This window comes from Pseudophryne corroboree, chromosome 8 (assembly GCF_028390025.1).
Source record: "Pseudophryne corroboree isolate aPseCor3 chromosome 8, aPseCor3.hap2, whole genome shotgun sequence".
NCBI classification, from domain to species: domain Eukaryota; kingdom Metazoa; phylum Chordata; class Amphibia; order Anura; family Myobatrachidae; genus Pseudophryne; species Pseudophryne corroboree.
In genome coordinates this window covers 404746370-404770526 of record NC_086451.1, presented here as the reverse complement: position 1 = coordinate 404770526, position 24157 = coordinate 404746370, and the positions used below count along the sequence as shown (strand labels likewise).

The 24157-nt window shown below is 48.2% G+C and overlaps 1 protein-coding gene across 1 annotated transcript in view; it reads left to right on the top strand.

Moving 5' to 3' along the window:
* Positions 1 to 7064: 7064 nt before the first annotated feature.
* Positions 7065 to 24157, top strand: part of LOC134949324 (cytochrome P450 2G1-like) — a 57003-nt gene continuing 39910 nt past the window's right edge. The window contains exons 1-2 of the mRNA XM_063937821.1: positions 7065 to 7321; positions 7715 to 7877. Coding sequence (XP_063793891.1) covers positions 7142 to 7321; positions 7715 to 7877 — 343 coding nt within the window. The 5' untranslated portion in view covers positions 7065 to 7141. The remainder of the gene's footprint in view (positions 7322 to 7714; positions 7878 to 24157) is intronic.

Below are 24157 nucleotides of genomic sequence, written 5' to 3'. Positions count from 1 at the left end.
ACTGATGCATAGTCTTCCAAGGCATTTCATGGAAAAACACCACTCAGATGTGAGTGATTTGAAATGTACTATATTAGAGCATGTGAAAGAAGACCTTAGAGGAGGGGATAAAGAATTACAACTTTCCAAATGAGAGTCTTTTTGGATTTTGTCATTGGATTCTATAACAAGGGATAGATATAGTTTCCGTCATTTCAGTTCAGTTCTTGAGTAGGGCTTTAATACTAACAGCAATGTGAGATACATAGAAAGGTGAAGTTCATTAGACAGCTACAGTTAATAAACTAGGAACAACTAGTAAGGGTTTTAGGGGATTAAGTATTTAAGTGGCTAACCAAATTACGTTGTCTTAAATCGTATAAGCTGTTTAGGAGTACCATCATTACAAATTTTGGAAACAGGATCTTGATAACTGGTTATACAAATACCCCCTTTTGGCTGCTTGATAGTCAAAATAATATTTAAGGCCCAACAAATAAATTAATTTATATGAAAACCACTTTTTTGGGAAGTAAATAACTGTAGATTGTCTGTGTTGTGTATGCATGTATTATTTAGTTGGTAAATTGAGGATGGTAACGTGTCTTATAAAAAACGGTCTATAAAGACATCTATATAATGGCGATTATTTAGAAGAAATGTTATGATACTGTGACGCCCATTTATGGTAATTATTAGTAGAATACCATATGGTGGATATATATAATTCTCTGTGACCCATTGCACTAAAATGTACTTAGCTTTTTGTGACTAGAAGAGTTAAAATATTTAAAGTATAGATTCTAGATCGCCCATTTAGTTAAACATATGGTTTTATTATTTTTTTATATATACGAGTGCAAGCACCAAGGAAGAATACATACTACACTAAAAGTTACCAGGGAAACCCACTGCCAGCCATGGAATGCAGCGCTGACTTATCCTACAATGCAGTAGAGACCACTGATACGAGCGGCTTCCAGCAGCGGCGCCAGCCACGGACGGAGTTAAAGGTCTTAGCCTGCAGCTGGCAAAGATGGTATTAGGTAATACTAATACCACTAAACCACCAGGGTACCATTAGATCACCAGGGAAAATAGATTACCACTATAAAAAAAGCGGCATATGGCGCATGCACCGATATTAAGAAAAACATGAGTAGTTTAAAAATGAGATTGAGGCTTGGGGCACAACAAGGAAGTAATATCCAGTACTAATTGGAATGCAAACGGGTCATTATACCCATGTTTAGGTGGTTTGATTGATTTAAACTCTTATTTTAAAAGGTTATCCATGTCTAGCCTTAATTAAACCCCTGAAGTGTTTCAAAAAACGAGATATATTGTTATGAACCACAGGTAGTGGTTCATTCCTATTTTATGTTTATAGTTGTCTTGCAGGCCAGGATTTCCTGTTGCTCTGGTTTAAGAAGATTCTTGTTTGCTGCCAGTGGTGAGTCTGTGTAATTGCAGCTTGTTTCCATGTGTTCAGCCTCACCTGTCTGTTGATTGCACATCTCAGTTGTGCAGCAGGGCAGCTGCACGACATAATTAATTAAGACTCTGGCTCAGTGCAATTCACAGACGCTGGTGATATTTCCAAGGTTCCAGAGTTCTTGAGTTCTGAGTTAGTCCCTGTCAGTTCCTGAGCTCCTGTCTAGCAGTGTCTGTCTAGCTACTTCCTGTGTCGGTTCCTGTGTTGGTTCCTGTGTCGGTTCCAGTGTCCTGCCGTGAAGCATTCCTGTCCAGAAGTCCTGTGGCTTTGTCTGTGCTTGGTCGAGTATCTGGCTTCTTGGTGTCCACCGGTCTGTCGTTTGGGATTCTGCCTGTCCTCCAGTTCTGAGAGTCTGTGTCGGCTACATTGGGGGTTCCTGTCCGTTTGCCAGTATTTGTACTGGTTTCGTGAGGAGCGGCTTTGCGCGTCCGTCGGCCTACGCCACAGTATTCTTTGATTATAATTTGTTTCTGGTGTTTTGCAGAGGGTTCTGCTTGTGCTGTCACCGCCGGTACACAACGGTATTGTGTCGGCGAGTGGACAGCATTTCCTTTGTTGTTCTTTTCCTTTGGTGGCGTGCCGCACATATATTTAGGTTTAGGGTTGTTAGTAGCCCCTAGCCTTCTGTTTGTTTTAGTTAGAGGTCCCCTTGTTATTATCCCTTCTCGGTTCACGCCTTGTCTCAATCTAAGACCTGGGGGCATCGGAGTTGGGCAGACCTAATCCGCCCTTCAAACGCGGCTGCCGTGGGCCCAAGAAACCATAGTCACTCAGGCGTGAACTGACCACATGGGTAAAACAATGGAGGTTGGGTGCTAGGGGCTATTTCCACACCACACCTTGTTTCAGCATCACGTTCTGGTGCTCAGGACTCACTACGCAACATGTCCCTTGTTCGGAGCACCAGGAACCTATATATAGATTAAAAGGTACTTTAAAGTAGTTATTGGAGTCTCCTAATTAAGCACAGGAAGTGACATAAGAGAGATAGGGGTTTAAATAGAGGAGTCTGTACACCAGACATACATTTCCATTTGGACTGCTGGAGGGAAAGAACAGTAGAGAGGCTCTTGATATAAGGTTAGTCCTGATCAAATTTGTAATAATAACCGATAATAATAACCGGAGGCCTTTTAAATTTGGTTCACTGAACCTGTTTTCACTAATCTGATCACTAATATTATATGGGAAAGATCTAGGGGTTATTTATAATTCACTCTTGTATCATTGATTACACCAAGAAATAAAGTTAAGGAACATAAACATGATTAATTGTTATTTTCCAAAAAGATTGTAACTTCTGATCGGAGCTACAGTTATTACAGACCGACACATAAGCAAATTGTATTTTTTTCTTTAATAGTAAGTATATGGGTGAATAAGGACACTTAATAATATTTAAAAAGATGTGAAAAACACTAAGATTATTTAATTATTTTGTTAACAGTATCAAGAGGATCATTTGGAAAGGCACAAAAGATCTTTTCATAGATTGTTTAAGAAGACATAAGTCATTCAAAGTGATTCATTTCTATTTAGGATAATTAGAATAATAATAAAGTAAAGATTTGCTAACAAATATTGTTTAACAAATAGGAACAACCTAATTGGTTCATGGGACTAGACAAATAAGTCCCCACGTAAATACACATCAAGAACAGTATGATTCAGAGAACAGTAAGTAAAATAATAAATGTACCACTAGTGGACTTAAGACTATCAATAATTGCCAATATTCTTTGTTGTTAATTCATATATGGGGGAAATGGAATATAAATATGTACTAAACCCCTGAATGAAATGATATATCAAAATAATATACTGAAGACAGAAACCTCCTAATGTGGGATACACTTTTATTTCTTGTAAAGTATTGGAAATATTAATTAGTAAAGGGTGGTTGATGATCAAATACTGGAGATAATTGATGTTTTCAATTAGAGAGAAATCTCAAATGTTTATGTGTTTTCTTCTTCTGTATCTTCTTGTCTATCACTTTCTTCCTCGATTCCATTCTATATGGTTTGATACAATGTTCCTGAGTCCTATAATAATAACAAATAAATATTGCAACTAAAGAGAAAAATTAAATGCTGAAAGATACTTGCATTAGCTATTTATCATATGAACCTGAAGATCTATGCTAAATATGTGTCAATAAGTATGGATTATATAAAGTAAGAATCTGTGACGGTTGTAGTAAGTCTTGATTTTCTTTCTCTTTGAGGACTCCCCTGATTAAGTCAGCATTGATGAAACACATTGGGTGATATGCAGGTTGCTAGATCCGATGTTAACAGAAAAAAATTGGATCTACAAGATAAACTGTCAACCAAAGGAAACTTTCTGCTAATGTATTGTATGGACTGAAAAACTATTTTGAATGTTTTCAAATGATGTGTTAAATAAATTGTTTGCACGGTCTGTGGTTGTATGAAGATACCATTTGTATTGAAGCCAATCTATTCCCAACAAAATTTACATTTATAATAGGTGCCCCTGAAGATATCCATACTATATATATATATATATATATATATATACGTATAAATATATATCTGTACACACACATATGTATATACATATATACTAACATACATATGTATGTATATTCACCAAAAACAGTGGTCACCACTCCAGGGAGATCTTAATAATTAAATCACATCACATCACATCATGTCACCTAACACAAGCACACATACAGTACACACAGGAGACACACAAATACATGCAATAGGATACATACACACAGCACACACAACATGCTTACATACATGCTTACATACACACACATAGCAGTAGCACATAGCATGGATACACTAGACACAGCCGACACCCACACAAATAGGGGGCAGTATATCTATCTATCTATATCTATATATATATATATATATATATATATATCTCGTCCTGTCGGCGGCACTCCGGTAATACAAATACACAACAGCAGGTCTGCAGCAACAACGTTTTGAAGTTTAATCACTTCGTCCTCAGGTTACAAAAATTACAAGAACACACATACCTTATAGGGAGGGGATATAAGGTATGTGTGTTCTTGTAATTTTTGTAACCTGAGGACGAAGTGATTAAACTTCAAAACATTGTTGCTGCAGACGTGCTGTGGTGTATTTGTATTACCGGAGTGCCGCCGAAAGGACGATATATTTGACCCGTTGCCACACGGGTTTAGGAAGGCACCGGACATTCATTTTGTAAGACTGGGAGTGCTGCCAAAAAATTCTTGTGTATATATATATATATATATATATATATATATATATATTTATATAAGTCCAATCAAAACTTCTACATACTGATTGTTCTGGAACCTGGGCAAGTTGACGTTTTTGAGGAGTGCCGGCTGCTGCTGTATTCATATATATATATATATATATACAGTGGGGATCGAAAGTTCGAAAGTTTGGGCACCCCAGGCAAAAATTCATTTTAACGTGCAAAAAGAAGCCAAGGAAAGATGGAAAAATCTCCAAAAGGCATCAAATTACAGATTAGACATTCTTATAACATGTCAAAAAAAGTTTGATTTTATTTCCATCATTTACACTTCCAAAAGAATAGAAAACAAAAAATGGCATCTGCAAAAGTTTGGGCACCCTGTAGAGTTAATACCTTGTACTGCCCCTTTTGGCAAGTATCACAGCTTGTAAATGCTTTTTGTAGCCAGCCAAGAGTCTTTCAATTCTTGTTTGAGGTATCTTCGCCCATTCTTCCTTACAAAAGTCTTCCAGTTCTTTGAGATTCCTGGGCTGTCTGTGACGCACAGCTCTTTTAAGTGTATCCATAGATTTTCAATTATGTTGAGGTCAGGAGATTGTGAAGGCCATGGCAAAAACTTCAATTTACACCTCTTGATGTAATCCACCGTGGATTTTGAGATGTGTTTAGGATCATTATCCATTTGTAGAAGCCAGCCTCTCTTTAACTTCAGCTTTTTCACAGATGGCATCAAGTCAGCATCCAAAATTTGCTGGAATCCTACTAAATCCATTTTTCCTTCTACTCGTGAAATGTTCTCTGTGCCACTGGCTGCAATACAACCCCAAAGCATGATTGATCCACCCCCATGCTTAACAGTTAGACAGAGGTTCTTTTCATTAAATTCTGTGCCCTTCCTTCTCCAAACGTACCTTTGCTCATTCTGGCCAAAAAGTTCTATTTTAACCTCATCGGTCCACAGAACTTTATTCCAAAATGCATCAGGCTTGTCTATATGTTCATTTGCAAACTTCAAACGCTGATTTTTGTGGTGAGGACGTAGAAGAGGTTTTCTTCTGATGACTCTTCCATGAAGACCATATTTGTACAAGTATCTCTTTATAGTGGAATAGTGTACCGCAACTCCAGTGTCTGCCAGATCAACCTGCAGGGATCGTGCAGTCAAACGTGGATTTTTACTTGCTTTTCTCACAATCCTGCGAGCTGTTCTGTCTGATATTTTTCTTGGTCTTCCAGATCTTGCTTTAACTTCCACTGTTCCTGATGACTGCGATTTCTTAATTACGATCCGAACAGAGGATATGGGCATCTGATAACGCTTTGCTATCTTCTTAAAGCCTTCTCCTGCTTTGTGAGCATCAACTATTCTCAGTTTCAGTGTTCTACACAACTGCTTAGAGGAACCCATGGTGCTGATTGTTGGAGCAAGGTCAGATGAGTCTGGGCTTTTAAAACCTTTGAGATTGACATCACCTGGTCTTTACAGACGATGATTGAGAACAATCCATGACGCTGCCAGGTCTCAGCTGTCCAAAGGGGGCAGTACAAGGTATTAACTCTGCAGGGTGCCCAAACTTTTGCAGACGCCATTTTTTGTTTTCTGTTCTTTTGAAAGTGTAAATGATGGAAATAAAATCAAACTTTTTTTGACATGTTATAAGAATGTCTAATCTGTAATTTGATGCCTTTTGGAGATTTTTCCATCTTTGCTTGGCTTCTTTTTGCACATTAAAATGAAGTTTTGCCTGGGGTGCCCAAACTTTCGATCCCCACTGTATATATATATCGTTCAAACAGCTCTTTCACGTAGATATAAAACACAGCCACAATAGTTTTATATAAATGCTGCCCGCCGCTGCCAGGCCAGAGAGTGCTCACCCGGCCAGCATCTTTAATTAAAGATGCCAGTGTCCCGACCCCCCCTTTCCCCCCTCCACAACCGGCTGCTACTGCGCCACACAACACGTACATAGTTTAGCTTTGGCCCGCCCACAGCACTCCCCCTCATCATCACACAGCCACTGCTAGGAGGCCAGGAGGCGGGCCGCGGGATGGACACTGCTGCTGTAGGGACCTTGTTCCAGACTCCAATACGGCAGTGAGAGCCAGTGGCGCCCATTAGGTGTGGCACCCTGATTGGCCACTCTATTGGAACCTTCCTGGATCCAGTCCTGCTTGTAATTGTTTATTTGGTACAACAGAAAATAAACTGCATACATCAAAAGGCATTTAACAGCCTTATTATGATTACTCAACATTTACAATTCCTTACGCAATATAAATGTAACTCTGCACCAATCTCAAACTCACCTAACCTGTCATTAATGATTACATGCTGTTTGGAATATAGTTCAGTGTCAAAGATTTTCCTCATCAGGAACACAGAGGGACGTAGCTCACAGAACCTGCTGTAATTGAGCTGTGCCCATAATGGCACTAAATATAGCAGTGACCCTTCTCCTGGCTACTGGGGTCACTCTCCTGATTTACCTTGTTAAATGGTGGAATAAGATATCGCAGAAGAACCAGCCCCCGGGGCCCACACCTCTGCCCCTGCTGGGGAATATCATGCAGATCAGCACCACTGAATTCCCACAGTCTTTAGTTAAGGTAAGCTGGGGCATTTATATCTTCATTATTATAATACCAGTTACAAAAGATAAAGTGCTATAAGTGGTTATGTCTCACAACATTCCTATATGTTCTATAAGTATGTGCAATGTGATTTAAATACAATGATAAACTGTGAGAAACGCCTGAAGCGTCTGTGCATTTATGCCAATAACAAAACTGCTGGAGTGTATCATTTATCTAAAACAAACATACTTCATCGGTAGACAGATATTCACATCATATTTTGTAAACTAAATAGAATTGTAATAAGCATAAATAAAAAATGAGTATGGTATATAATGTACATATGTTGTTTACTGTAGCCATAAAATAGTATCTATGCAACGTACAGTACAACCACTATGATGCAATGTCTCTGTCTCTCTAAAGCTGAGTGAGAAGTACGGACCTGTGTACAAGATCTACATCGCCAACAATCCTGTAGTCATGCTGATTGGCTACGATGTTGTAAAGGAGGCGCTTGTTGACCGCAGCGATGCGTTTAGTGACAGAGGGGATTTGGAGTTTGCAGATCTGTTCTTTAAGGATTATGGTATGATATTTCATAATATAACAATAGTATTTAGATAGATGCACCAAGATAGATAGATAGATAGATAGATAGATAGATAGATAGACAGATAGATAGATAGATAGACAGATAGATAGATAGACAGACATACCGATGTGTCCTCATACATAATTGCTGCAGTTGCACCAAACAACACCGGGTCCTGAAAGACTCTGCTAGCATTGGGCATCTTTTTTCATTGATATGCTAAAAATACAGTACATCTTAGTCACAATGCGATATGACCAGACCAGGGGCGGATTGGGATATATAACTAGCTCAGAAAATTTCTGGAAGCAGCCCTAATGGAGACGGGGTCTGTAGAGGGGGTGGGGTCTGTTGAGGTGGACGGGATACTCCCTCCTCATAGAGCCTGACCCGGCCTTCCTTGCATATTTTGCTGCAGTTGGGTCTGCGACTTCCTGCTAATGCCACTACATAGCCTTCCCGTGAGTACTGCTGTGCGTCCAAATGTGCAAGGACTGAGACGCCCACTGTCAGTGTCTACAGATGCTGCAATACATCCTGGTGCACTATCAGTCGCACCATCTGCTAGGTGCAGATCATCCATCTGAGTTTGGCCTCCAATGTGAGCAATTTAGTGTTTCTATACACAGCCACTTTCAGCTACACACCCGCAAAACTCTATGATACATCTGAGTCTGATTAGCCAACCCCCTGTAACCACACAGGAATGGCCAACACATTGCTATAACACTTATTTGTACATATTCTACCGCATTCAATATAAAATACTTTTACTCACACAAAAGGCCATTAACCAAACTACACCAATGTACATAACTTCGCTTATCTCGAAATATCTCCCAACCCGACCTCTTTGCTCTTCACAAGACCTGCGTCTCTCATCCACACTCATTATTTGCTCCCACTCAAGACTGCAGAACTTTCATTGGGCTGCCCCCAATCTGTGGAATGCCCTACCATGCACAATAAGACTCTCCTCTAGTCTCCAAACCTTCAAGCGTTCCCTGTAAACTCACCTCTTTAGGCAAGCATATTAAATTCCAGAACCGCCCACATAACTTTCACAAACCTTCCTATCAAACTGCATCCACTCTGAACAGTCCACACATATCCTCACATGTCTTCTCATTCTTCACTTTCCCTTCCTCTCGAACCCAGTTCATCATTGCTGTATGACCATATCATACAGACCACCAAGACCCTTTGCAATATGGCGGACAGCTATGCAATAGATAGCACCTTTCCTTGTGTATACATGCCTATTTCCCTATAGATTGTGAGCTTGCAAGCAGGACCCTCCTACCTCTATGACTGTTTGTTATCATCCAGTTTGTTATTTCCAATTATAAAGCGCAACGGAATTTGCTGCGCTATATAAGAAACTGTTAATAAATAAATAAATATTGTGTATGTATTGCTCTTTGTACGACCATCATCAGTATTTATCTGCGGTGCAACTCAGGCAAAAAAGACCCTATATGGGTTCCACATCCCCATTCGTCACACTCAGATCTGATGCTGTATGCTATGCCATAGTTATGCTTGCTATAGAAATTGGTGGCCGCCTCCCCGCCCCCCCCCCCCCCCCATTTTTGCTACAAAGCTGTATATGCACTTGCCGAATGCCGGGTCCCGTCAGCACCAATGATGGTCTTTCTTAGTCTTACAAAATTCCTTAGGCTCCTTCACAACGGAAGCTGCGCAGACTAACATGTGCCACCACCGCTGCTCCTACACTATTTTTTTGTTACATTCTCTCACTTTTACCTTTTTTCCGCTAGATTCTTTGTCATGCCCTACACTAATTTACTCTTGTTCCACTTGCTTTTTATATACTTGCTTCATTATTTTTTCATATTTACAGTATATTATTCTCATTATCTTTACTCTTCATCCTTTACTTTCTCCACTTCTCTCTTTATTTTTCATTTCCTTTAATTTTTTTCTTTTCACACTCTCATACCACATACTCACACTATATCATACAGCACGCAGGTTCCTATCGCTCCAAAACACAGCGCACACAGGTCACCTTCCCTCCTCCATATGACACTGCACACAGGTCCCCGTACCTCCTCCATATGACACCACACTCAGGTCTCCGTCCCTCCTCCTTTTCTCTCCGCGCGCAGGTTCCCGTCCCTCCTACATATCACACCGCACGCAGGACCCCATCCCTCCTACATATCACACCGCATGCATGTCCCCATGCCTCCTACATATCACACCGCACGCAGATCCCCGTTCCTCCTACATATAACACCACACGCAGGTCCCCACTCCTCCATATCACACCACACGCAGGTCCCCATCCCTCCTACATATTACACCGCACGCAGGTCCCTGTCCCTTCTACATATCACACTGCATGGAGGTCCATGTCCCTCCATATCACACCGCACGCAGGTCCCCATCCCTACTACATATCAAACCGCATGCAGGTCCCCATCCCTCCTACATTTCACACTACACAGAGGTCCATGTCCCTCCATATCACACCGCATGCAGGTCCCTGTACCTCCTACATATCACACTGCATGGAGGTCCATGTCCCTCCATATCACACCGCACGCAGGTCCCCATCCCTACTACATATCAAACCGCATGCAGGTCCCCATCCCTCCTACATATCACAATGCACGGAGGTCCATGTCCCTCCATATCACACCGCATGCAGGTCCCTGTCCTTGCTACATATCACACTGCACGGAGGTCCATGTCCCTCCATATCACACCGCATGCAGGTCCCTGTACCTCCTACATATCACACTGCATGGAGGTCCATGTCCCTCCATATCACACCGCACGCAGGTCCCCATCCCTACTACATATCAAACCGCATGCAGGTCCCCATCCCTCCTACATTTCACACTACACGGAGGTCCATGTCCCTCCATATCACATCGCATGCAGGTCCCTGTACCTCCTACATATCACACTGCATGGAGGTCCATGTCCCTCCATATCACACCGCACGCAGGTCCCCATCCCTACTACATATCAAACCGCATGCAGGTCCCCATCCCTCCTACATTTCACACTACACAGAGGTCCATGTCCCTCCATATCACATCGCATGCAGGTCCCTGTACCTCCTACATATCACACTGCATGGAGGTCCATGTCCCTCCATATCACACCGCATGCAGGTCCCCATCCCTACTACATATCAAACCGCATGCAGGTCCCCATCCCTCCTACATATCACACTGCACGGAGGTCCATGTCCCTCCATATCACACCGCATGCAGGTCCCTATCCTTGCTACATATCACACTGCACGGAGGTCCATGTCCCTCCATATCACACCGTACGCAGGTCCCCATCCCTACTACATATCAAACCGCATGCAGGTCTCCATCCCTCCTACATATCACACTGCACGGAGGTCCATGTCCCTCCATATAACACCACACACAGGTCCCTGTCCCTACTACATATCACAGCACATGCAGGTCCCTGTCCCTCCATATCATACTGCACACAGGTCTCCATCCCTCCATATCACACTGCATGCAGGTCCCCATCCCTCCTACACATCACACCACATGCAGGTCCCTGTCCCTCCTACTTATATCACACCGCATGCAGGTCCCCGTCCCTCCAACATATCACACCGCATGCAGGTCCCCATACCTCCATATCACACCACACAGGGGCGGAACTACTGGCGGGGCAGGCAGTGCATTGCACTGGGGCCCCGCCGCACTCAAGGGCCCACAGCCGCCGGCCGGCATTTAGAACAGATTGACATGCGGACGAGCGTCCGCATGTCAATCTGCGGTCTCCTCTCCCTCCTTGCTGCGGTGCCTGCTCCCCCGGCCCCCCCCCTATGTGTTGGAGGGACACAAGCGCATCGCGCGTCTCTCCTGTGTCCCTCCTGGCTCTCCCCCGGCCGGTCTAAGGAAGCATGTGCCGTTCGTGAGCTCTGATTGGCTCACGAACGGCACTTCCTTCATTAGACCGGCCGGGGGGAGAGCCAGGAGGGACACAGGAGAGACGCGCGATGCGCTCGTGTCCCTCCAACACATAGAGGGGGGGCCGGGGGAGCAGGCACTGCGGCATATACCTGGCACTGGGGGGACAGATCTGGCACTGGGGACATATACCTTGCCCTGGGGGGGCATATACCCGGCACTGAGGGCATGTACCTGGCACTGGGGGGGCATATACCCGGCACTGGGGGGGGCATATACCTGGCACTGGGGGGGGGCATATACCCAGCACTGGAGGCATATACCTGGCACTGGGGGGGAAGCAGGCACTGGGGGGGAATATCTGGCACTGGGGGCATATACCCGGCATTGGGGGGGCATATACCCGGCACTGGGGGCATATACCCGGCACTGGGGGCATATACCTGGCACTGGGGGGGGAAGCAGGCACTGGGGGGGGAATATCTGGCACTGGGGGCATATACCTGGCACTGGGAGCATATAATTGGCACTGGGGGGGCATGTACCTGGCACTGGGGGCATATACCTGGCACTGGGGGCATATACCTGGCACTGGGGGCATATACCTGGCACTGGGGGGGAATATCTGGCACTGTGGGAGAATATCTGGCACTGGGGGGGCATATACCCGGCACTGGGGGCATATACCCGGCACTGGGGGCATATACCTGGCACTGGGGGGGAAGCAGGCACTGGGGTGGAATATCTGGCACTGGGGGCATATACCTGGCACTGGGGGCATATAACTGGCACTGGGGGGGCATGTACCTGGCACTGGGGGCATATACCTGGCACTGTGGGCATATACCTGGCACTGGGGGGGAATATCTGGCACTGTGGGAGAATATCTGGCACTGGGTGCATATACCTGGCACTGTGGGGGAATATCTGGCACTGGGAGCATATGTGGCACTGGGAGCAAGGCCCTAGCAACAAGCACTACCCACTAGCAACGAGCATGACACCCAGTGCATGAAACCCCTGGCAACGAGCATGACATCCTGGCACCGTGCATGGAACCAAGTGCATGAAACCCCTGGCAACAAGCAGGTAATTTAAAAGTAATTGGAAGCCTTACTGTAGAACTTAATGTGTAATGGGCATTACGGTGTGTGGCATAATGTATCACGGACATTGCGGTGTGTGTCATAATGTTTCAGGCATTACGGTGTGTTGTATACTATATCACGGGCATTGTGGTATGTGGTATAATGTCTCAGGATCATTGTGGTGTGTGTCATACCGTGTCACAGACATTGTATGTGCTATAATGTATCAGGGGCATTGCAGTGTGTAGCATAATGTATAACGGGCAATGCGGCGCACGCATTTTTCTACCTTTGCTAGTGCCAATTACGGGGTGTATGGGGGGGGGGCGCCGAAGGATTTTTTGGCTTGGGGGAGAAAAATTTCTAGTTACGCCACTGGTCACAATGACTCATTGTATGTCATTCCGCAGCCGCACACCAGCGCTCCCGTGACCCGCCCGTCATAAGGAACGATTCTGGCCACCCGCACACGAAGGAGGGAGGTGGGTCCGTCCCTCCCTCCCTCATATACAAACAGGTCACAGTCTCTCAGTGAAGGAGAGATCCGCAGCAGCGCTTTGTTACTGGTGGAGGCGCTGCTGCTGCTGCTCCTCTGCTTCACTATAGGCTGTCTCTGAGAACAGCCTATAGGGAAGCAGAGGGGCAGCAGCAGCGCCTCCACCAGTAACACAGCGCTGCTGCGGCTCCCTCCTTCACCTCCCTCCTCCTTCTTCTCTACTGCCCAGGAAGCTGCACCGAGGAGCCTGAGCCAACAGAGAGGGTAAGTATAATTCATTCTTTCTTTCTTTCTTTCTTTCTTTCTTTCTTTCTTTCTTTCTTTCTTTCTTTCTTTCTTTCTTTCTTTCTTTCTTTCTTTCTTTCTTTCTTTCTTTCTTCCTTTCTTTCTTTCTTTCTTTCTTTCTTTCTTTCTTTCTTTCTTTCTTGGGACTGCCTGCCGCAATGTGTAAAAAGGGGGGACTGCCTGCCGCTATGTATAAAAATGGGGAATCTGCCTGCCGCTATGTGTAAAAAGGTAGAATCTGCCTGCCGTAATGTGTAAAAAGGGCACGCTATCTGCCGTTATGTGTAAAAGTGTATGGTGTCTGCCGTAATGTGTAAAATGGGGACGCTGTCTGCCGTAATGTGTAAAATGGGGACGCTGTCTGCCGTAATGTGTAAAAAGTGCACGCTGTCTGCCGCTATGTGTAACGAGGGCACGCTGTCTGCCGCTATGTGTAACAAGGGCACGCTGTCTGCCATTGTGTAAAAAGTGTATGCTGTCTGCCGCTATGTGTAACGAGGGCACGCTGTCTGCCGTTATGTGTAAAAAGTGCACGCTGTCTGCCGTTATGTGTAAAAAGGGGAATCTGTTCGCTGTAAGGAGTAAAAGGGTCTCTACCTGGTGTAGTGGTGCTACTGTGCGGCGTAATTTGAAGAATGGAGACTACTGTGCACCGTTTTATGAATTGGTATTATTTTGTGGACACACCCCTTCCCCACGAAGCCACGCCACTATGTATTTTTGCGCGCGCCTACGGCGCGCACTGCCCATGGGGTGGACTTAGATGGGATGGGGGGGGGGGGGGGGCCCAAAGCATTTTGTTGCACCTGGGCCCACCGCTTGCTTGTTCCGCCACTGACACCACATGCAGGTCCCCATCCCTCCTACATATCACACCGCACGCAGATCCCCGTTCCTCCTACATATAACACCACACGCAGATCCCCGTTCCTCCTATATATAACACCACACGCAGGTCCCCACTCCTCCATATCACACCACACGCAGGTCCCCATCACTCCTACATATTACACCTCACACAGGTCCATGTCCCTCCATATCACACCGCACACAGGTCCCTGCCCCTTCTACATATCACACTGCATGGAGGTCCATGTCCCTCCATATCACACCGCACGCAGGTGCCCATCCCTACTATTATTATTATTATTATTATCCTTTATTTATATGGCGCCACAAGGGTTCCGCAGCGCCCGATTACAGAGTACAAATGCACATAAAAAATAGGAAAACAGTGACTTACAGTTGAATACAATATAGGACAAGTACAGGGCAGCTAAGCATAACTACACCAGTAAACATAGAGATAAGTTCCAGGTGGTCAAAAAACTGTGGGATCTGGGCGGTTGAGGATTATTAAAGTAAGAAAAGTATAAGCACATGAGGGAAGAGGGCCCTACTCGTGAGAGCTTACATTCAAACCGTATGCAGGTCCCCATCCCTCCTACATTTCACACTGCACGGAGGTCCATGTCCCTCCATATCACACCACATGCAGATCCCTGTCCCTCCATATCATACTGCACACAGGTCCCCATCCCTACTACATATCACACCACATGCAGGTCCCTGTCCCTCCATATCATACTGCACACAGGTCTCCATCCCTCCATATCACACTGCACGCAGGTCCCCATCCCTCCTACACATCACACCATATGCAGGTCCCCGTCCCTCCTACTAATATCACACCGCATGCAGGTCCCCATCCCTCCTACATATCACACCACAAACATGTCCCCATCCCTCCTACATATCACACCGCATGCAGGTCCCCATCCCTCCTACTTATATCACACCGCACGCAGGTCCCTGTCCCTTCTACATATCACACTGCATGGAGGTCCATGTCCCTCCATATCACACCGCACGTAGGTCCCCATCCCTACTACATATCAAACCGCATGCAGGTCCCCATCCCACCTACATATCACACTGCACGGAGGTCCATGTCCCTCCCTATCACACCGCATGCAGGTCCCTGTCCCTACTACATATCACACCACATGCAGGTCCCTGTCCCTCCATATCATACTGCACACAGGTCTCCATCCCTCCATATCACACTGCACGCAGGTCCCCATCCCTCCTACACATCACACCACATGCAGGTCCCCGTCCCTCCTACTTATATCACACCGCATGCAGATCCCCATCCCTCCTACATATCACACCGCAAACATGTCCCCATCCCTCCTACATATCACACCGCATGCAGGTCCCCATCCCTCCTACATATTACACTGCAAACATGTCCCCATCCCTCCTACATATCACACCGCATGCAGGTCCCCATCCCTCCTACATATCACACCGCATGCAGGTCCCCATCCCTCCTACATATCACACCGCAAACATGTCCCCATCCCTCCTACATATCACACCGCATGCAGGTCCCCATCCCTCCTACATATCACACCGCACACAGGTCCCCTTCCCTCCTACATATCACACAGCACGCAGGTCTCTCCTACATATCTCACCACATGCAGGTCCCATCCCTCCTACATATTACACTGCATGCAGGTCCCTCATACATATCATACCGCACGCAGGTCCCTGTCCCCATACCTAATCCATATCACACTGCACACAGGTCCCCATCCCTTCTACATCACACCGCATGCAGGTCCCCATCCCTCCTACATATTACACCACACACAGGTCCCCATCCCTCCTACATATCACACCGCATGCAGGTCCCCATCCCTCCTACATATTTATATCGCACAAAGGTCCCTCCTACATATCACACCACATGCAGGTCCCTATCCCTCCTACATATTTATATTGCACAAAGGTCCCTCCTACATATCACACTGCATCCAGGTCCCCATCCCTCCTACATATTACACCACATGCAGGTCCCCATCCCTCCTACATATCACACCGCATGCAGGTCCCTATCCCTCCTACATATTTATATCGCACAAAGGTCCCTCCTACATATCACACTGCATGCAGCTCCCCATCCCTCCTACATATTACACAGTAGCGGATCTTGCCACGTGCAAGCAGGACTTTTGCCCGGGACACTACGCGTCTAGTTTCCCTTCGTGGAGAGGACCTTTTCTGTAATGATGTGCAGTGCGCGTTGACGTCATCGCGCACCGCACAGCAAAGGTCCTCTCCACGAAGGGAAATAAACGCTACGCGCCTAGTTTTCCTTTGTGGAGAGGACCTTTGCTGTGCGATGACGTCATCGCGCACTGCACATCATTTCAGCGGCACTACTACTGTACAGGGGGCGTAACTGACCATGCCCACTATATGAAGCCATGCCCCCTATGGCCGCCCGGGGCGCAAAAAGCCCCTGAACCGCCCTGATATTACACGGCATGCAGGTCCCTCCTACATATCACACTGCACGCAGGTCCAGGTCCCCATCCCTCCTACATATCAAACGCATGCAGGTCCCCATCCCACCTACATATCACACCGCATGCAGGTCTCCATCCCTCCTACATATCACACCACATGCAGGTCCCCATCCCTCCTACATATCAAACGCATGCAGGTCCCCATCCCACCTACATATCACACCGCAAACATGTCCCCATCCCTCCTACATATCACACCGCATGCAGGTCCCCATCCCTCCTACATATCACACCGCAAACATGTCCCCATCCCTCCTACACATCACACCGCATGCAGATCCCCGTTCCTCCTACATATAACACCACACGCAGATCCCCGTTCCTCCTACATATAACACCACACGCAGGTCCCCACTCCTCCATATCACACCACACGCAGGTCCCCATCCCTCCCACATATTACACCTCACAAAGGTCCATGTCCCTCCATATCACACCGCACACAGGTCCCTGTCCCTTCTACATATCACAATGCATGGAGGTCCATGTCCCTCCATATCACACCGCACGCAGGTCCCCATCCCTACTACATATCAAACCGTATGCAGGTCCCCATCCCTCCTACATTTCACACTGCACGGAGGTCCATGTCCCTCCATATCACACCACATGCAGATCCCTGTCCCTCCATATCATACTGCACACAGGTCCCCATCCCTACTACATATCACACCACATGCAGGTCCCTGTCCCTCCATATCATACTGCACACAGGTCTCCATCCCTCCATATCACACTGCACGCAGGTCCCCATCACTCCTACACATCACACCACATGCAGGTCCCCGTCCCTCCTACTAATATCACACCGCATGCAGGTCCCCATCCCTCCTACATATCACACCACAAACATGTCCCCATCCCTCCTACATATCACACCGCATGCAGGTCCCCATCCCTCCTACTTATATCACACCGCACGCAGGTCCCTGTCCCTTCTACATATCACACTGCATGGAGGTCCATGTCCCTCCATATCACACCGCACGTAGGTCCCCATCCCTACTACATATCAAACCGCATGCAGGTCCCCATCCCACCTACATATCACACTGCACGGAGGTCCATGTCCCTCCATATCACACCGCATGCAGGTCCCTGTCCCTACTACATATCACACCACATGCAGGTCCCTGTCCCTCCATATCACACTGCACGCAGGTCCCCATCCCTCCTACACATCACACCACATGCAGGTCCCCGTCCCTCCTACTTATATCACACCGCATGCAGATCCCCATCCCTCCTACATATCACACCGCAAACATGTCCCCATCCCTCCTACATATCACACCGCATGCAGGTCCCCATCCCTCCTACATATCACATCGCAAACATGTCCCCATCCCTCCTACATATCACACCGCATGCAGGTCCCCATCCCTCCTACATATCACACCGCATGCAGGTCCCCATCCCTCTTACATATCACACCGCAAACATGTCCCCATCCCTCCTACATATCACACCGCATGCAGGTCCCCATCCCTCCTACATATCACACCGCACACAGGTCTCTCCTACATATCTCACCACATGCAGGTCCCATCCCTCCTACATATTACACTGCATGCAGGTCCCTCATACATATCATACCGCACGCAGGTCCCTGTCCCCATACCTAATCCATATCACACTGCACACAGGTCCCCATCCCTTCTACATCACACCGCATGCAGGTCCCCATCCCTCCTACATATTACACCACACACAGGTCCCCTTCCCTCCTACATATCACACCGCATGCAGGTCCCTATCCCTCCTACATATTTATATCGCACAAAGGTCCCTCCTACATATCACACTGCATCCAGGTCCCCATCCCTCCTACATATTACACCACATGCAGGTCCCCATCCCTCCTACATATCACACCGCGCGCAGGTCCCCATCCCTCCTACATATCACACCGCATGCAGGTCCCTATCCCTCCTACATATTTATATCGCACAAAGGTCCCTCCTACATATCACACTGCATGCAGCTCCCCATCCCTCCTACATTTTACACAGTAGCGGATCTTGCCACGTGCAAGCAGGACTTTTGCCCGGGACACTACGCGTCTAGTTTCCCTTCGTGGAGAGGACCTTTTCTGTAATGATGTGCGGTGCGCGTTGACGTCATCGCGCACCGCACAGCAAAGGTCCTCTCCACGAAGGGAAATAGACGCTACGCGCCTAGTTTTCCTTTGTGGAGAGGACCTTTGCTGTGCGATGACGTCATCGCGCACTGCACATCATTTCAGCGGCACTACTACTGTACAGGGGGCGTAACTGACCATGCCCACTATATGAAGCCATGCCCCTATGGCCGCCCGGGGCGCAAAAAGCCCCAGAACCGCCCTGATATTACACGGCATGCAGGTCCCTCCTACATATCACACTGCACGCAGGTCCAGGTCCCCATCCCTCCTACATATCAAACCGCATGCAGGTCCCCATCCCACCTACATATCACACTTCATGCAGGTCCCTGTCGCTACTACATATCACACCACATGCAGGTCCCTGTCCCTCCTACATATCACACCGCAAACATGTCCCCATCCCTCCTACATATCACACCGCATGCAGGTCCCCATCCCTCCTACATATCACACCGCACACAGGTCCCCTTCCCTCCTACATATCACACCGCACGCAGGTCTCTCCTACATATCTCACCACATGCAGGTCCCATCCCTCCTACATATTACACTGCATGCAGGTCCCTCATACATATCATACCGCAAGCAGGTCCCTGTCCCCATACCTAATCCATATCACACTGCACACAGGTCCCCATCCCTTCTACATCACACCGCATGCAGGTCCCCATCCCTCCTACATATTACACCACACACAGGTCCCCATCACTTCTACATCACACCGCATGCAGGTCCCCATCCCTCCTACATATCACACCGCATGCAGGCAGTAGCGGATCTTGCCACGGGCAAGCAGAACTTTTGCCCGGGGCACCTCCTTCCGGAGGGCGCCGCACCAAGGCAAGATCCGCTACTGGTGTGTGCCCCCTGCTGCCCGCTGCCCGCTGCCCCCGGCCGCTACCGCTGGGAAGGGAAACTAGACGCGTACGCGTCTAGTTTCCCTTCCTGGAGAGGTCCTTTACTGTGCGGTGCGCGATGACGTCATCGCGCACCGCACAGCAAAGGTCCTCTCCACGAAGGGAAACTAGACGCTACGCGTCTAGTTTCCCTTCGTGGAGAGGACCTTTGCTGTGCGGTGCGCGATGACGTCATCGCGCACCACACATCAATTCAGCTGTACAGGGGGCGTAAATGACCACGCCCCCTGTACAAAGCCACGCCCCCTAAAGCCGCCCGGGGCGCCACAAGCCCCGGAGCCGGCCCTGCATGCAGGTCCCCATCCCTCCTACATATTTATATCGCACAAAGGTCCCTCCTACATATCACACTGCATGCAGGTCCCCATCCCGCCTACATATTACACAGTAGCGGATCTTGCCACGTGCAAGCAGGACTTTTGCCCGGGACGCTACGCGTCTAGTTTCCCTTCGTGGAGAGGACCTTTTCTGTAATGATGTGTGGTGCGCGTTGACGTCATCGCGCACCGCACAGCAAAGGTCCTCTCCACGAAGGGAAATAGACGCTACGCGCCTAGTTTTCCTTTGTGGAGGGGACCTTTGCTGTGTGATGACGTCAACGCGCACTGCACATCATTTCAGCGGCACTACTACTGTACAGGGGACGTAACTGACCATGCCCCCTTTATGAAGCCATGCCCCTATGGCCGCCCGGGGCGCAAAAAGCCCCTGAACCGCCCTGATATTACACGGCATGCAGGTCCCTCCTACATATCACACTGCACGCAGGTCCAGGTCCCCATCCCTCCTACATATCACACTGCAACCAGGTCCCCATCCCTCCTACATATCACACCGCATGCAGGTCTCCATCCCTCATACATATCACACCGCAAACATGTCCCCATCCCTCCTACATATCACACCGCATGCAGGTCCCTATCCCTCCAACATATTTATATTGCACAAAGGTCCCTCCTACATATCACACCGCATGCAGGTCCCCATCCCTCCTACATATTACACCACACACAGGTCCCCATCACTTCTACATCACACCGCATGCAGGTCCCCATCCCTCCTACATATCACACCGCATGCAGGCAGTAGCGGATCTTGCCACGGGCAAGCAGAACTTTTGCCCGGGGCACCTCCTTCCGGAGGGCGCCGCACCAAGGCAAGATCCGCTACTGGTGTGTGCCCCCTGCTGCCCGCTGCCCGCTGCCCCCGGCCGCTACCGCTGGGAAGGGAAACTAGACGCGTACGCGTCTAGTTTCCCTTCCTGGAGAGGTCCTTTACTGTGCGGTGCGCGATGACGTCATCGCGCACCGCACAGCAAAGGTCCTCTCCACGAAGGGAAACTAGACGCTACGCGTCTAGTTTCCCTTCGTGGAGAGGACCTTTGCTGTGCGGTGCGCGATGACGTCATCGCGCACCACACATCAATTCAGCTGTACAGGGGGCGTAAATGACCACGCCCCCTGTACAAAGCCACGCCCCCTAAAGCCGCCCGGGGCGCCACAAGCCCCGGAGCCGGCCCTGCATGCAGGTCCCCATCCCTCCTACATATTTATATCGCACAAAGGTCCCTCCTACATATCACACTGCATGCAGGTCCCCATCCCGCCTACATATTACACAGTAGCGGATCTTGCCACGTGCAAGCAGGACTTTTGCCCGGGACGCTACGCGTCTAGTTTCCCTTCGTGGAGAGGACCTTTTCTGTAATGATGTGCGGTGCGCGTTGACGTCATCGCGCACCGCACAGCAAAGGTCCTCTCCACGAAGGGAAATAGACGAGTTTTCCTTCGTGGAGAGGACCTTTGCTGTGCAGTGCGCGATGACGTCATCGCGCACTGCACATCATTTCAGCGGCGCTACTACTGTACAGGGGGCGTAACTGACCATGCCCCCTATATGAAGCCATGCCCCCTTTGGCCCCGCAAAAAGCCCCTGAACCGCCCTGATATTACACGGCATGCAGGTCCCTCCTACATATCACACTGCACTCAGGTCCAGGTCCCCATCCCTCCTACATATCACACCGCATGCAGGTCCCTATCCCTCCTACATATCACACCGCATGCAGGACCCTGTCCCCATCCCTCCTCCATATCACACTGCACACAGGTCCCCGTCTCTCCTACATATCACACCACACACAGGTCCCCGTCTCTTCTCTCCTACATATCACAATGCACACTCTGAAGCCTTACCTTTAGTCTTTATTTTTTCTTTATCATAAATCACATTTTCTTTTCTTATTACTCACATAACATACTGTCACTCTCCTTACTAATCTCTCACACAGAGCTTCGTTCTTACTTGCTTTTTCTCACATACTTTTCTTTGCTGTCTCAGACTTACAGTTTCCTTCACTCCTCTCTCATTTTTAAACCCACATTTGTCTTTACTGTTCCTTATTCTCATACTTTGCTCTCACGCACAGAGCCGGATCAAGTGTGTGTGTGGGGGTAGGGGGGGGGGGGGGGGTTACAGGGCATTAGTAAACCAGGCCCTCTACCCTAAAGGGGCCCCCAGGATTGAGATGCTTAGATCCATCTGACCCTGCTACCTGCACAGCATACATAGTCACAGTCACGCTGCACGAAGGGTTACACTCACAGCTACAGTAGCTACAGTAGTAGCAGCTGCCTTGCTTGCAGGGACCACGCCTCTTCCCAGAATCACTGAGAAGAGAGGGACCCAGAACAGTGGACTGGACAGGAGACGGAACACAGACCTCTGTTGCACTGATAAGGGGCCTAATTCAGACCTGATCTCTAGGGTGCGTTTTTTCATCCCTGCGATCAGGTAGTCGCCGCATATAGGGGGAGGGGGAAATCGCTGTGCAGGGGTGCAGTCGTATGTGCAGGAGAGCTGCACAGACAGAAGTTTGTGCAGTCTCTGCACAGCCCAGGACTTACTCTTCCAGTGCTATGACCGAGGCTGGAGCTGAAGCCAGACAAACTCCCTTCGAAGTTCAAACGTCTGGTCCCTCTTGCGATTCTCTGGACACTCTTTAAAAATGGTCAGTTGCCACCCACAAACAGCCTCTTCCTGTCACTCACCTTGTGATCGCCCGTGCGAACGCTTTTCTCGCACATCCCATCACTGCCCACCGATCCTTGTCGATGAGGACCGACGCACCTGCGCATTGTGGTGCATACACATGCGCAGTTCAGACCTGATCGCAGGCTGTACGGAAATGCAGCCTAGTGATTAGGTCTGAATTAGGAGTGCTGTCAAGCAAGCAAGGTAGTCCGGAGGTGAGCGCCTTCCCCACACAGTAATGAGTTTATTGTTATAGTCTGCAGCAGGGCAGACTGCATACTGTGTCAAATCTCAATGGGCAGGGACTTAAACCTTTACAATAGTTACCACATATACCTAAGAAGCAAAAAAAAGTTGTTGTCCCACCCCCCCTTCCCCATTGGCCAATGTATTTTTTTAATTATTATTTTAACCTCTATGCCCCCTACAGCATAATTTAATGGTATATTAATATATTAATCCCCCCCCACCCCAATTGTTATTGATTCCCCATCCCGGGGATTGCCCCCCCCCCCCCCCCCCCCGTAGGCATAAATGATTCCCCCTCCACATACACATGCAGGGCTCCACTATTTTAAGTGCTCTGTGCCCCCCAAAGGCATAATCCGGCCCTGCTCACACATGTGCATGTTACTCACATTGAGGCTAATTCAGCATTGCGCTTTTTCGCACAGCGTGCGATCAGGTCTGAACTGCGCATGTGCATTCCAGAGATGGGATCGGCATCCCAGCCCAGCGATCACCTCTGCCTGATTGACAGGCAGAGGCTTTGCAGGGCGGGATGGGGCGGGCTAGCGGCGTTCGTCCGCTGTTTTGGAGGCACGGCCCAGGCAACGCAGGCATGCCCAGACCATGCAGGGGGACGTGGGATGTGGTGAAAAGTTGCCTACCAGTGCAGAAATGCTGCGCAGGTAGGGACTTACTCACCGGGTGCAATAGCATCACCGCCGTGAGATGCTTTTGCACCCATGCGGCGGGGTGAGGGCCAGACATGCTAGGCGGACTAACCCTG